The 14,964-nt window shown below is 45.0% G+C and overlaps 2 protein-coding genes across 2 annotated transcripts; both read right to left on the minus strand.

Moving 5' to 3' along the window:
- Nucleotides 1-11,423: 11,423 nt before the first annotated feature.
- LOC138357657 (putative uncharacterized protein FLJ46204) lies at nucleotides 11,424-12,194 on the minus strand. Its single transcript, XM_069314666.1, has one exon. It carries the CDS (start codon nucleotides 12,192-12,194, stop codon nucleotides 11,424-11,426), a length of 771 nt encoding a protein of 256 aa, XP_069170767.1.
- Nucleotides 12,195-13,338: 1,144 nt separating this feature from the next.
- LOC138357666 (uncharacterized) lies at nucleotides 13,339-14,253 on the minus strand. The gene has a single exon (XM_069314672.1). It carries the CDS (start codon nucleotides 14,251-14,253, stop codon nucleotides 13,339-13,341), a length of 915 nt encoding a protein of 304 aa, XP_069170773.1.
- Nucleotides 14,254-14,964: the final 711 nt, after the last annotated feature.

Raw genomic sequence — 14,964 nt, forward strand, 5'->3', positions numbered from 1 at the left:
CTCTTTCTCGAATCGTTACAGGTAGGCTGTTCCCCTTCATTGTGTACTGTCCCTTTGGTCTCCTGTCACCTGATCCCATTTCCATAACTTTACATTTACTGGTGTTAAACTCCAGTAGCCATTTCTCTGACCATCTCTGCAGCCTGTGTAAGTCCTCTTGGAGGATCCTACAATCCTCGTCTGTCACAACTCTTCTCATTAATTTTGCGTCATCTGCAAACATTGACATGTATGATTCCACTCCTGTAAACATATCATTTACGTAAATTAGAAAGAGGATTGGTCCCAGCACCGATCCTTGAGGTACTCCACTTGTTACTGTTCGCCAGTCCGACTTTTCGCCCCTTACCATTACCCTCTGGCTCCTTCCTGTTAGGTAGTTCTTCACCCATACTAGGGCCTTTCCGCTTACTCCTGCCTGCCTCTCAAGTTTGTATAGCAGTCTCATGTGCGGTACCGTATCAAAGGCCTTTTGGCAGTCAAGAAATATGCAGTCTGCCCTGTGTGTGTGTGTGTGTGTGTGTGTGTGTGTGTGTGTGTGTGTGTGTGTGTGTGTGTGTGTGTGTGTGTGTGCGTGTGTGCGTGTGTGCGTGTGTGTGTGTGTGTGTGCGTGCGTGTGTGTGTGTATTCACCTAGTTGTGCTTGCGGGGGTTGAGCTCTGGCACTTTCGGCCAGACTCTCAACTGTCAATCAACTGATACTAACTACTATTCCCCCTCCTCCCACACACGCACGCACGCACGCACCATACACACACACACACACACACACACACACACACACACACACACACACACACACACACACACACACACACACACACACACACACACACATAGCAGTGTGTTTAACAGCCCGTAGCAGCCCGAAACCGCCCGTAGCAGCTGTCTAATTCCCAAGTACCTATTTACTGCTAGGTGAACAGGGGCATCAGGGTGAAAAACTCTGCCTATGTGTTTCCAAATAAACTGATAAACTGAATTAATCGTCGTGTTCGTGTGATGTAGGCGACACATCCAATAGGTATACCCATCTGTATATCGGTATACCCGATATACGCATTACGCTGTGGCCATGACCTATGTGTGTATATTAAATATGTGCATTTAATATACACATATAAATTTACACGAGACAATGATCAAACCTTGATCGTAAGTGTGCAGAATGACCACAGTGACAATTTCAAAAGATAACAGCGAGGCGCTGTCGGCTTTCAACCCTTCGTCAGCACGTGAAGTGAGTGGCCGAGGGAGAACGAAGCAGGGTACGGACGAGCGAGGCCTGAGGGGCACGGCGGCTGTGAGGTGCACGGCCCTCATGGGGGTCCGCCGGAGCCATTGGTAAACATGTGACATACCGCTAGAGGAGGAAAGTGGGGCAGGGTATGGAGCGTGAGACACAAGATGAGAAACGGGAAGTACACAAACCACACACACACACACACACACACACACACACACACACACACACACACACACACACACACACACACACACACATATATATAGCTAGCATCCCAGATGCTGCCTTAAACGACTGAGCTACGACATGGTCAAAAGGAGTTGAAACCGAAGTTCTACTGAACTTACTGGATCCTGCAGCCTCTCCGAGGCACAAACCAGGGTTTTACACAACTCCCCCCCCCCCCCATGCACTCGAACTATGTCAATAAGCCGTTCTCCCTCTTCGCCCTTACTTCATTACACACAGAAATCACAATTGCGTGATGCATCAAATGAACAAATCCTCAAAGGCCGTGACGAGGATTCGAACCTGCATCCGAGAGGATTCGCAGGTTCGAATCCTCGTCACGGCCTTTGTGGATTTGTTCATTTGATGCATCACGCAATTGTGATTTCTGTGTGTTACGTATGCTAAACATAGTTGTTCCACTGAACTACATTAAATATCTTTTCAGCATAACTAATAAAGTTCGAATTTAGACTAATCTCAATTATATTTTCCATTCTACCTTCACAGACATAAAATAAACATCCAATCTCATTCCTTTCTTAATCACCATTTCAATTATATCATTATTGGCAGTTGCAACTTTCAATCAACTTTACTGTAAATTAAGTTAGGTTGTTGCACAACATCATGCCAGCGCTGCCAGCCTCACTCCATCAACATTTCGTTGCAATTTCCACTAAGGTGTTCCCTGGCGAGTAGAGTGCGCTTACAGGGACCTCGGCGACAATTACCCGGTGCTGGTCTGTAGCTGTGGTAGCTGATTGTAGCTGTGGTAGCTGTCTGTCTGTGGCTGTGGTAGCTGATTGTAGCTATGGTAGCTGATTGTAGCTGTGGTAGCTGACTGTCTGTGGCTGTGGTAGCTGATTGTAGCTGTGGTAGCTGACTGTCTGTGGCTGTGGTAGCTGATTGTAGCTATGGTAGCTGTCTGTAGCTGTGGTAGCTGATTGTCTGTAGCTGTGGTAGCTGATTGTCTGTAGCTGTGGTAACTGATTGTCTGTAGCTGTGGTAGCTGATTGTCTGTGGCTGTGGTAGCTGATTGTAGATGAGGTAGCTGACTGTAGCTGTGGTAGCTGATTGTCTGTGGCTGTGGTAGCTGTCTGTGGCTGTGGAAGCTGATTGTAGCTGTGGTAGCTGACTGTCTGTGGCAGTGGTAGCTGACTATCTGTAGCTGTGGTAGCTGACTGTCTGTAGCTGTGGTAACTGATTGTCTGTAGCTGTGGTAGCTGATTGTCTGTAGCTGTGGTAGCTGACTGTCTAAAGCTGTGGTAGCTGATTGTCTGTAGCTGAAGTAGTGACGTCTCCCCCCCCTCCCCTCGTGAATATTCTTAGCACGCACACGTGCATCTCAAGCACACGTGTAGCACAGCTGTTGCACGGCAGTAGCAGAACAGTAACAAAGCTGTAACAGGGGTGTACCTAAACTGTAGCAGGGCTGTAACAGTGTCTTCATGTAATGAACATCATAGTATTATCATAGTAACTCAAGTACGAGTTACAGTTCATCTCACGGAGCCGCTCCGTGGCGGGAGTCACAAAGGCATAACAGCTTGTGTTCCATCAAGGAACATCCCCAAGAGGCCCGGAGCCTGCCTTCTCAACGCTGCGGTCCCAGGACAGCGTGTGGAACTGCACAACACAGCACAGCCTCATTTTATACCAAAGCTATAACATATAGCATGCATATAGCAATAGCTGATAAACCGTTTCATGAACTATTGCTTCGTATAATTTTGTAATACACACTACAATTACTATTCAAATTTGATTAATACTTTGACTATGTACGCGGGACTTGTGATCCTGTGGTCCTGGGTTCGATCCCAGGCGCCGGCGAGAAACAATGGGCAGAGTTTCTTTCACCCTATGCCCCTGTTACCTAGCAGTAAAATAGGTACCTGGGTGTTAGTCAGCTGTCACTTGCTGCTTCCTGGGGGTGGAGGCCTGGTCGAGGACCGGGCCGCGGGGACACTATAGCCCCGAAATCATCTCAAGATAACTTCAAGATATGTATTCTTGATGTGTAGCTGGCGCTGGGCTCGGTTGAATCAGTATGGTCGTAATTTCCAGCGGGTTTGTACACTTTGGTTTTACACATTTTCCCCCAATTTGTAAACGACTTGAACCAGCTACGATAGTGACAAACTCTTAATGGTCGATTATTACTATTTTTTGCATCTCTCTGGGTACTTGCAAATGGCGTGGCGTGCAATCATGACGCCACGGAAATTATGGCTTCCCGAATCTCTGTTAAAATTACTATTTAATATAATCGGCGTGGGATTAATCTTGAAAAATTACACAATTCCTTTCAGCAGTGACATTACTGGCATACTTGAATATATCTACACGACATAAAATTTCCTTTACCAGTTACGCGTTTAGAATATGAGTTATATTATCTAAGGTTTTTTGTTAAATTTTCTCTTTATTATGTGGTGATAAGGACCTCCCGCAATTTTCAGGAGAGCGAAAACACGTCTGAGGAACAAAGGTTTAGGTTCGCAATGTGAATATTTAATGGTCCTGTACAGTCAGTGATATTTCGTAATTGTTATGCCTCCAAAGAATGGAAATGATACTGACGTCATATAACACCACAAGAATGACGTTATATAACACTACAAGAGTGACGTCATATAGCACCACAAGTGACGTCATATAGCACCACACGTGACGTCATATAACACTACAAGAGTGACGTCATATAGCACCACAAGAATGACGTTATATAACACTACAAGAGTGACGTCATATAGCACCACAAGTGACGTCATATAGCACCACACGTGACGTCATATAGCACCACAAGTGACGTCATATAGCACCACACGTGACGTCATATAACACCACACGTGACGTCATATAACACCGCAAGACTGAAGACATATAACACCACAAGAGTGACGTCATATAACATCACAAGTGACGTCATATGGCACCACAAGAGTGACACCATATAACACTACAAGTGACGTCATATAACACCACAGTAGTGACGTCATATAACCTGTTTCTGGTGCTGGACTGTCCATCACACTGGCAGTAATTAACTCTACATTTCCAAGCGTTCTGATATCCATTAATGTGTCAACAATTATATGAGTGATTAAAATATCGCCTATTGTAAAGAGTACAAGAAAATTTGTAAACCAAAGTGATGTCATTAATTTATTTATGCTTGCCATCGAAGAATACATTAATAACATAAAATAGAATAAATATGTAGTCTGTAACAGGTGACTTCAGGTGTCCTTCGAGTAGTATGTAGACCCCCTTAAGTAACCTCTAAGAAAACTTCGAAAGTTCTACACCAGATTGATCCCGGAGCTGACGGGAATGAATTACGACTTTAAATAAGTTACACTTCAAATCACCGGAGGGACGAAGAATCGGAGAAGTTATCACAAATATAAAATAAAAAGGAATATCGACAAGGCGGACAAGAACAGATTGTCTGGCATGGTAAGGACCTCAGTCCTCAAGGATATCAAAGTTTACCATCAAGGTGGTGTCGAAGATACATTAGAAAGAGCATTATTTTCACGTTCATTCAATCGAGGGTTTAAGAACATGTCTCGGGAGCTGAAGCTTAACCCTTTCAAAACACAACGAGGCGAGCAAACACAAACACACATACATCACCATATGTCTTTTCTTCACCACAGAACAAGGTTGGTAATTGGCTGTAAATGGAGTACAAGTGCCATGCCCCGGTGCTGGGAAAGCTGTGGGCGGAGGTGGGGAATTAATAGCCTTCACCTCTTACTCTATTGCTCTTCATAAAAAAACTTTAATTATTCAAGCAAAGTGGCTTAGTTTGCGGCCGGCGAGACGGCACACGAGGCAGTTATCGATTCCACATCTATCACCTTCCCGAAATTCTCGCTTGTTGGACCCACAAATGTTTACACAGGCAGACGGGGAAAGGGGGAGAGGGGGGAGAGTAAGCTGGGGGAGAAAGGGGGTAAGTTATCCCCCCCCCCCTTAACACCAGCTGTTGGACACATGCTCGCGACACTTGGCTGGAGGCTCGCTCGTTAGCTCCCATGTCTTGAAGGAGAAACACAGGGCCACTTCCGCACGCACACCTGTGGGAGCAGATTGTGGAGTGTTGGGGGGGGGGGCATGTGTACATGTGTATGGGAGAGTGTGTGTGGGAGGGGGGCGATGTGCACATGTGTTTGGGAGTGTGTGTGTGTGTGTGTGTGTGGCCTGGATCACACATCCAGAGGTTTGGCCTGTGTGTTTCAACGTTTACAGACTCTAGTTATTGTCATTACGAAAATCACCACCTGCCTCCCTCCAGATCCGTCTCAATCATCGCCTGCAATATCTTCTCCGTCACTTAACTAAGCATCCTGATTCTACGTCGGCCACCATTGTGTCGCTTTTGTCAAAGGTATTTACGGGAACTGGCAGAGGTATTCATTGGTACTGGTAAAGGTATTCATTATAACTCAAACGTGCGCGATCATAAACACTTCATAATGGCATTTTTATGACGGTTACGGGTGTGTGTATGTGTGTGTGTATTCGTCTAGTTGTGCTTGCGGGGGTTGAGCTCTGCTCTTTCGGCCCGTCTCTCAACTGTCAATCAACTGTTACTAACTACTATTTTTCACACACACACACACACACACACACACACACACACACACACACACACACACACACACACACACACACACACACACACACACACACACACACAAACACACACACACACACACACACACAAACACACACACACACAAACACACACACACACACACACAAGAGTTACGAGAGACATGATTACCACCAACAAAATTCAAAGTGGAACTGACAGGTTTCAAAGCGGAAATCAGAATATTTAGTGTGGGTGGTACACGAACAAGGGGACAGATGAAAACTTACAACCTAACTTTTTCAGTGTCAGAATACCTAACAAATGGAATGCACTAGAAAGAATTGTGGCGGAGGCAGACTCCATAAAGGTTGACCAGACCACACACTAGAAGTTGAAGGGACGACGACGTTTCGGTCCGTCCTGGACCATTCTCAAGTCGATCTTGAGAATGGTCCAGGACGGACCGAAACGTCGTCGTCCCTTCAACTTCTAGTGTGTGGTCTGGTCAACTTACTTCAGCCACGTTATTGTGACTCATCGCCTCCATAAAGGTTCAAATGTAGTTATGATTAAAGCCCTGACTTTTAAATCCGTGTACACCAGTAGATTAACTGTTGAGAGGCAAGACCAAAGAGCCGAAAAACGCACATTTAGACGAAAACACATATCCCCACACCCTACCCACACCCACTCACAGATTATCTATCTCCCCCACACACACGACACAACACACACACACCCAGCCATGTGCCGATGATGACCGAATATCCTGCCCGAAGTATTCTCTGGTGCCATGTGCACTATATACACCTCACCATTGTCTTGGAATTAAGCATGATAGCTTGAAAGTATTGAAGCTCTTGCTAATTAATGTAAAGCTTTAAAGAGATAAATATTGAGCGAGAGATTATTAAACACGACTTTAGCATGATATATGAGGTATATTAATAATGACTGAATAATTACAACAGCCTTCACAAAACTAAATACATTCGTAGTAATTACCAGTAATTCCACAAATGTTATATATTTATATAATTTCGTAAATACCCCGAACTCTCTTCATACGCTTACATCAGATGGTCTTAAAGTCCCCATACTCACGGTCCTTCCCTCCATCAACACACACAAACACATCATAGAGGACAAATAGGCCCTAGAATCAGTGCACTGCACAACCGGTGGTTAGAAAAGCCGGGGCCCAAGAGTTAACAGCTCAATCTTGCAGGCACAAATAGTAAATACTCAGGCCCCTCCCAGCTGTCCATCGCTTCACTGCTGTTAAGGGGAAACATTTTACAAAACCCGACCATCTCCCACAGGACGCGTGTACCAGATAAACGTCATGGATAATGATTTTTCATACTCCCAATTCAATTAAGTACTGATTAAGTACTCCCAATCAGTACTTAATCTGATAGGCAATTTAGAGCGGTGCAAATGGGTGCCACCTACTGTTTGAATTAAGTGGGACTTGTGTTATATGGGTCTATTAATATATAGTAGATAATTTAACTGATTATAAATTATATATCAATATCAGAAAATGTGTGTGTCTGCCCAACATTGGAGGGCAGACGCTTGGGGCTAGCTACACTCAACTTTGCAGGGTGACTGTTGAGGGGGGTTGGGTGACCAATATACGCGGATTGAGTTAGGCTCCATTGCTCTCATTAAAATAGCAGTCGACTGCCATGGGAAACTACATAAAATTGGTGTAAATGAAAGGTGGCTAGCAGAATCCCTAGACTTTCATAATATAGGATGGGCAGACACTGTACCCCTCTTCGTATAGTCTAGGGTAAGCTGCACAAATGCAGATGTACCTGTGTTTAAAAAATGAGGGGGTCGGCTTCCTTGCAGTACTAGGTTCATGCTAGCAATTATAAATGATCTGACCGCTACACAGAGCAAAAGGCTTTGAGTTTCTTTTGCATGGATACCATCTCACATGTATTTAACCCATCATATTGACACAGATATTACAGCAAAATAGCGTGTAATAATGATGAAGTTGAATTAAACCAAGGTATCCCCCATCTCTGTTGTCGAGACTATATTGTTCCATATATTCGGTTCCAATAGGAGTGAAATTACTGACTCCCAATGACCTGAAATCACTAGTATAAAAAGCTATGATTTGTTCAGATCCGAAACCTATATCTTTGGGCAGCCCAAAACGTCCACCAGACTGTGCGACACAGTGGTTGCCAGGATCAGGTTGGCTTACCGTTACCTATAGCCACCTGTAGCAGGTGGCTATAGGTAACGGATCTCCCAATCCTGAGCACTCCAGGTGCAAACTCTGTGAGCAGGAACTGCGGCATGATCTCCCACACTACATCACTGAATGCCCAGTTATCAGACCATCCAGACCCATTGGCATGAGGTATCTGGAGCTTAGCAATTACCTTATTAACTCTCATGTTCTTGAGGATATCCTTATATTGCATCAACAATTTGCCAGTGCAAGCTACTGATAAAATATATGTACCTAAATGTGTTAATAACAAAAAATGTTCGGCCCCATGATGAAACCTTTTGGTGCCTGGGTACTGCAAGGCTGCAATCCGGACATTGAGTCGATCCAAATACCGGATAGACTCGGGCCACCAACACTTCAATGACGAAAGCTTTTGGAAACGACCTGGTCACATCGATTCCATCTAGTATCTAGATATAAACTAGAATGGATACCTTGCAGTGGTTCCTGTGTTTCTCTTCCCTTCTCCCCCCCCCCACCCACTCTCTTTGCTTCTTCGTCTGCAGAAGCAAAGATATTCCCCAATCCTACGAAAAAGACGCTGGTTCGATCCCACAATCCTACCCCCAAAGACGCAGGTTCGGTTTCAGCTTCCTACCCTAAACATTTTCATAAAAGGTCAATCTCGTTATTGTAAATCCATTGTGTATGTCTCGCGACTCTGAGAAACGGTCGAGAACCTGCCAATTAAGGAATTTTAGAAATATTGTCCTGATTGCCTAACTAAAAAGTAAAGAAAGAAAATTATTGTGTCTTGCTGTGCTTCATCTGTCGTTTGAAAGACCGTGAAAAAATGCAGGTGCTTTGGAGGAGGTGGTGTGTGGTGCTGGGAGGAGGTGTGTGGTGCTGGGAACAGGTGTGTGGTACTGGGAGGAGGTGTGTGGTGCTTGGAACAGGTGTGTGGTGCTGGGAACAGGTGTGTGGTGCTGGGAGCAGGTGTGTGGTGCTGGGAACAGGTGTGTGGTGCTGGGAACAGGTGTGTGGTGCTGGGAGCAGGTGTGTGGTGCTAGGAGAGCAGGTGCTTCATCGTGTTACAAATTTTGACCCAGAAAGATTACCTGTTGCAAAATTCAGTAAAATTGTCGACAGATACAAATTGATATTGTGTGCATTTTGTGGTGATTTTAAATTGGGCTCGTTATTTGAAACTTGCAATGACCTCGAAACGTGACCCCTGGATGCACAAAAATATTGGTTCATTAAACTAATCCAAAATTTTGAAACGCTTCTTTCAAATAGTGCACTATTAATCAGTTCATTTGAAAACCACATGACAATTTAAGGTCAAATCTGAGTAACGTTATGTTTTCTAAATAAACAGACGAATATAGTCAATTCCATAAGCGCTTCTCAGGATAGTTAAATGCGTCTACCAGGACAAATAAATCTCATAAAGGAATATGAATTAAGACCGGACCTTTCATAGACATGACCTATGCAACGCAAACTAGCACACAATGAATTGTTATGAAGCCCTTACACTACACCCGCAGCAAGGCGCCCACCAGGAGAAGAACCAGGAGCACCACTTGCTCTCCAGCAATACAACCGCACAGTCCTGAATAGGCAATTTTCTCGATGTGGCTTAATAAATAACTTTTATGCCCCGGCGCCCCCCCCGGCTGCGGGTATCGGGGGGTGGTGGAGGAGCCGCGATAAAGACTGTAAAGAGCGGATAAAGAGGGCCCTTCAGTTATTTCCCGCGGGTCTCTGCAGCCAGCTATGTTTATGACCGCGTCACTGCCGCCACAGCCCGCCCCCACCCCTGGAAAATATGTTGATTCTTTTGTTCCCGTGTGTGGCGCCAGGGTGCTTCCTGGTGCTCCTCCGCCTCCTCCTGCAGCACTGCCTCAAGGGTGGGTCCTTGTGCTCCTCCAGCACTACCTCAAGGGTGGGTCCTGGTGCTCCTGCAGCACTTCCTAAATGGGGCTTCCTGGTGGTGCTCCTGCTTATGATGGATCCTCTTCCTCGATGTCATAGCCTCGTCTAGACGAGGCACGAAGCTCTTTAGTCGACGGCTGGTGGCGAAGCTTCGAAGCTTCAAAATTGCCCGTCACCCTTCTCCTGCGTCCTGCCGCGTGGGTGACAGGATTACCTGCAGGAGCCAGACCCCTCGAACTTGGTCCTGAAGCAGAGTTAGACCTCCACAACACTGCTGGATGCTCATAGTTCTCGGGAAAGTCTCTCTAACCTCGAACTCTCTCAGAACGAACACTTTCCGCCTTCCGATATATATAGTACAGGGGTTTTACGTTCCCCACTCATACTCAGATATTCGGGGTTCGATTCCCTGGGTGGAACATAAATGGTTGGGCACGTTTCCTTTTGACCTGATGTCTGTGTTCACTTTGTAGTAATAAGTGCCTGGGAGTTAGACTGCTGCTTCGTGCTGCATCATGGGATGTGTGTGTGTGTGTGTGTGTGTGTGTGTGTGTGTGTGTGTGTGTGTGTGTGTGTGTGTGTGTGTGTGTGTGTGTGTGTGTGTGAGTGTGTGTGTGTGTGTGTGTGTGTATGCGTGCGTGCGTGCGTGCGCGTGTTAGAAATATATAGGATATGATAAGAAGAAATTAAATCGGGAATTAGTACATTATATAAACGAGGATTAGGAAGGCGGGGCCCAAGAGCTAACATCTTGATCTAGTTGTTTTAATATTACATACAATTTACACAAACTGAAATAATAAATTAAAATACTAACAAATAATAAATACACACCCACACTACCCGGAGAGATATTTCGGACATAATTAAGCATTATTACGCTTAAATACATTATAACTATTTATTATCATCATTATTATTATTAATTAGCCTATTAACGTGTGGACATATTCTTTATATTTCATAAATTTCAGGGACACGTTTTTTTAATTAATCACCTGGTGTTGGGGTGCATTTTTATTTTGATAATGGTGTTGATGGCTGTTTTGTTTCCATAAATCCCTGGATATTAGGCTCACGTTTTAATATATACAAGTGTTGTTTAAGTTATATGTAAATTATCGTCAACGTTATTATGTTAGCAGTTATTAGTTATTATAATGTCATTATGCCCGTCTTCCTGTTTAGCTAGTTCTATACAGTAACCATGTGGGCTACTGTAACCATGTGGGCTACAGTAACCATGTGGGCTACAGTAACCATGTGGGCTACAGTAACCATGTGGGCTACAGTAACCATGTGGGCTACTGTAACCATGTGGGCTACAGTAACCATGTGGGCTACTGTAACCATGTGGGCTACAGTAACCATGTGGGCTACGGTAACCATGTGGGCTACAGTAACCATGTGGGCTACTGTAACCATGTGGGTTACAGTAACCATGTGGGCTACAGTAACCATGTGGGCTACAGTAACCATGTGGGCTACTGTAACCATGTGGGTTACAGTAACCATGTGGGCTACAGTAACCATGTGGGCTACAGTAACCATGTGGGCTACTGTAACCATGTGGGTTACAGTAACCATGTGGGCTACAGTAACCATGTGGGCTACAGTAACCATGTGGGCTACTGTAACCATGTGGGCTACGGTAACCATGTGGGCAGCAGTAACCATGTGGGCTACAGTAACCATGTGGGCTACAGTAACCATGTGGGCTACAGTAACCATGTGGGCTACAGTAACCATGTGGGCTACAGTAACCATGTGGGCTACAGTAACCATGTGGGCTACGGTAACCATGTGGGCAGCAGTAACCATGTGGGCTACAGTAACCATGTGGGCTACAGTAACCATGTGGGCTACAGTAACCATGTGGGCTACAGTAACCATGTGGGCTACAGTAACCATGTGGGCTACAGTAACCATGTGGGCTACAGTAACCATGTGGGCTACAGTATCCATGTGGACTACAGTAACCTCCTGTTATTATGCTAGCATTATCAGTATTTAATGTATTATTTTATCCTATTTGTATGTTGCATTGTCCTCCAGTGAATTAAGGAAAGATCTGCACGAGTGGTTACCAGAACACAGATCTCTTGATGACTGTGTTGTGTGACGCCGATCTCTCACACAACACAATTTATATAGATTTTTTATAATCAGCAATATCGAGAACAATTGGGATCATATATTCAAATTACATCACCAAAATGGCCTAATAATCGAAGGCGAATTGTATTTTACCGAAAAGGGTGGAATGATGGAAGAAATGTAATAGGAGCAGTGAATGCACACACACCATTTGAAGCTTCAAAACACACACACACACACACATGCATAATTACACAGTTGAGAGGCGGGACCTAAGAGCGAAATCTCCACCCCCACAAGCTCAACTAGGTGTGCACACATACACGCGCACACACACACACACACACACACACACACACACACACACACACACACACACACACACACACACACACACACACACACACCCACACACACACACACACACACACACACACACACACACAGTGGTGGACGAAGAAGTGTGCCAACACCACTGGAAACCTCAAACAACATACATCACATGAGAGACAACACCAGCCGACCTCGCATCCCTGTAACTACACACACATAGACACACACACAATGCTACCCCTAAGTAATAGAGCACAATGCCCATTTTGTAATAGACAAAACTAAAAAAGATAAAAAAGTAATTATCAAAAGAAGGCCCCCAAGCCGGGCGGACCGTGCAGCGAAAGGCTATGAAGAAGCCCAATATAACACTGACGTTACAACTGATGCCATGGGTGATACACTAACACTCCCACAGGTGGAAATCAAGAGCCCTAATGGCCTTTATTATAATATAAAATAAATACTTTGTGCTGGAGTAGTAGTAGTAGTAGTAAGGAGGATTTCTTCACTGGAAAGTGTAGGGACGACGACGTTTCGGTCCGTCCTGGACTATTCGACTTGAGAATGGTCCAGGACGGATCGAAACGTCGTCGTCGTCCCTTCACTATCTAGTGTGTGGTCTGGTCAATATCCGACACGTGGTGACTGACCGGCCCGCCCTCCTGTTTAGCTACTTCTATACAGTAACCATGTGGGCTATAGTAACCATGTGGGCTATAGTAACCATGTGGGCTACAGTAACCATGTGGGCTACAATAACCATGCTGACTACAGTAACCATGTGGGCTACAGTAACCATGTGGGCTACAGTAACCATGTGGGCTACAGTACCCATGTGAACTACAGTAACCATGTGGGCTACAGTACCCATGTGAACTACAGTAACCATGTGGGCTACAGTAACCATGTGGGCTACAGTAACCATGTGGGCTACAATAACCATGCTGACTACAGTAACCATGTGGGCTACAGTAACCATGTGGGCTACAGTAACCATGCTGACTACAGTAACCATGTGGGCTACAGTAACCATGTGGGCTACAGTAACCATGTGGGCTACAGTAACCATGTGGGCTACAGTAACCATGTGGGCTACAGTAACCATGTGGGCTACAGTAACCATGTGGGCAGCAGTAACCATGTGGGCTACAGTAACCATGTGGGCTACAGTAACCATTTGGGCTACAGTAACCATGTGGGCTACAGTAACCATGTGGGCTACAGTAACCATGTGGGCTACAGTAACCATGTGGGCTACAGTAACCATGTGGGCTACAGTAACCATGTGGGCTACAGTAACCATGTGGGCTACAGTAACCATTTGGGCTACAGTAACCATGTGGGCTACAGTAACCATGTGGGCTACAGTAACCATGTGGGCTACAGTAACCATGTGGGCTACAGTAACCATGTGGGCTACAGTAACCATGTGGGCTACAGTAACCATGTGGGCTACAGTAACCATGTGGGCTACAGTAACCATGTGGGCTACAGTAACCATGTGGGCTACAGTAACCATGTGGGCTACAGTAACCATGTGGGCTACAGTAACCATGTGGGCTACAGTAACCATGTGGGCTACAGTAACCATGTGGGCTACAATGGACAATTACAAAGTAGAATTTGGTGCTGCTGACTTTGGACCAACTGGAAAATGTTTTTTATTGATGTTGCTAATAAAGCAAAGCCTAAATTAACCTAACCATCGTAGGCCTAATACACGCCACTTGTGGCCTAATATAGAACATATGCTACACTTAGCAATATTTAAATTTGGATTTTATTTTTTATTTTTTTGGCCAGGCTTTTATAAAGTGAATAGTACAAAATTCTACTATTCGGACATTGCGTCCATATATGTACGATGATGCATAGTTACATAAAGTACTATCTAAACAGGAGTATGTCACACAGGGTATTGGTCGAGTGGGATTGAACTATCAGGGGGAAAGCGCCAAGTAATTATGACTATATAGCACTGGGAAGGGGACAGGATAAGGATTTGGGATGGGACGAGGGGAAAGGAATGGAACCCCAACCACTTGGACGGTCGGGGATTGAACGCCGACCTGCATGAAGCGAGACCGTCGCTCTACCGTCCAGCACAAGGCCGAGTGGGAAGAAATGTGAGCGTGCGGCAGAATTTTGATCGTAGAAGTGAATTAATTCACTCCAATTCGACTCAAAGTTCAAGGTCGCATTCCATAAGCTGACATTTACAGCCCCAGCCGGAGTGTGGGCGCTAATACGCCTCACTTTACACCATTAAACAGTCTGGTTACTGAGATCTTACACTAAATCT

This window comes from Procambarus clarkii, chromosome 7 (assembly GCF_040958095.1).
Source record: "Procambarus clarkii isolate CNS0578487 chromosome 7, FALCON_Pclarkii_2.0, whole genome shotgun sequence".
NCBI lineage: Eukaryota > Metazoa > Arthropoda > Malacostraca > Decapoda > Cambaridae > Procambarus > Procambarus clarkii.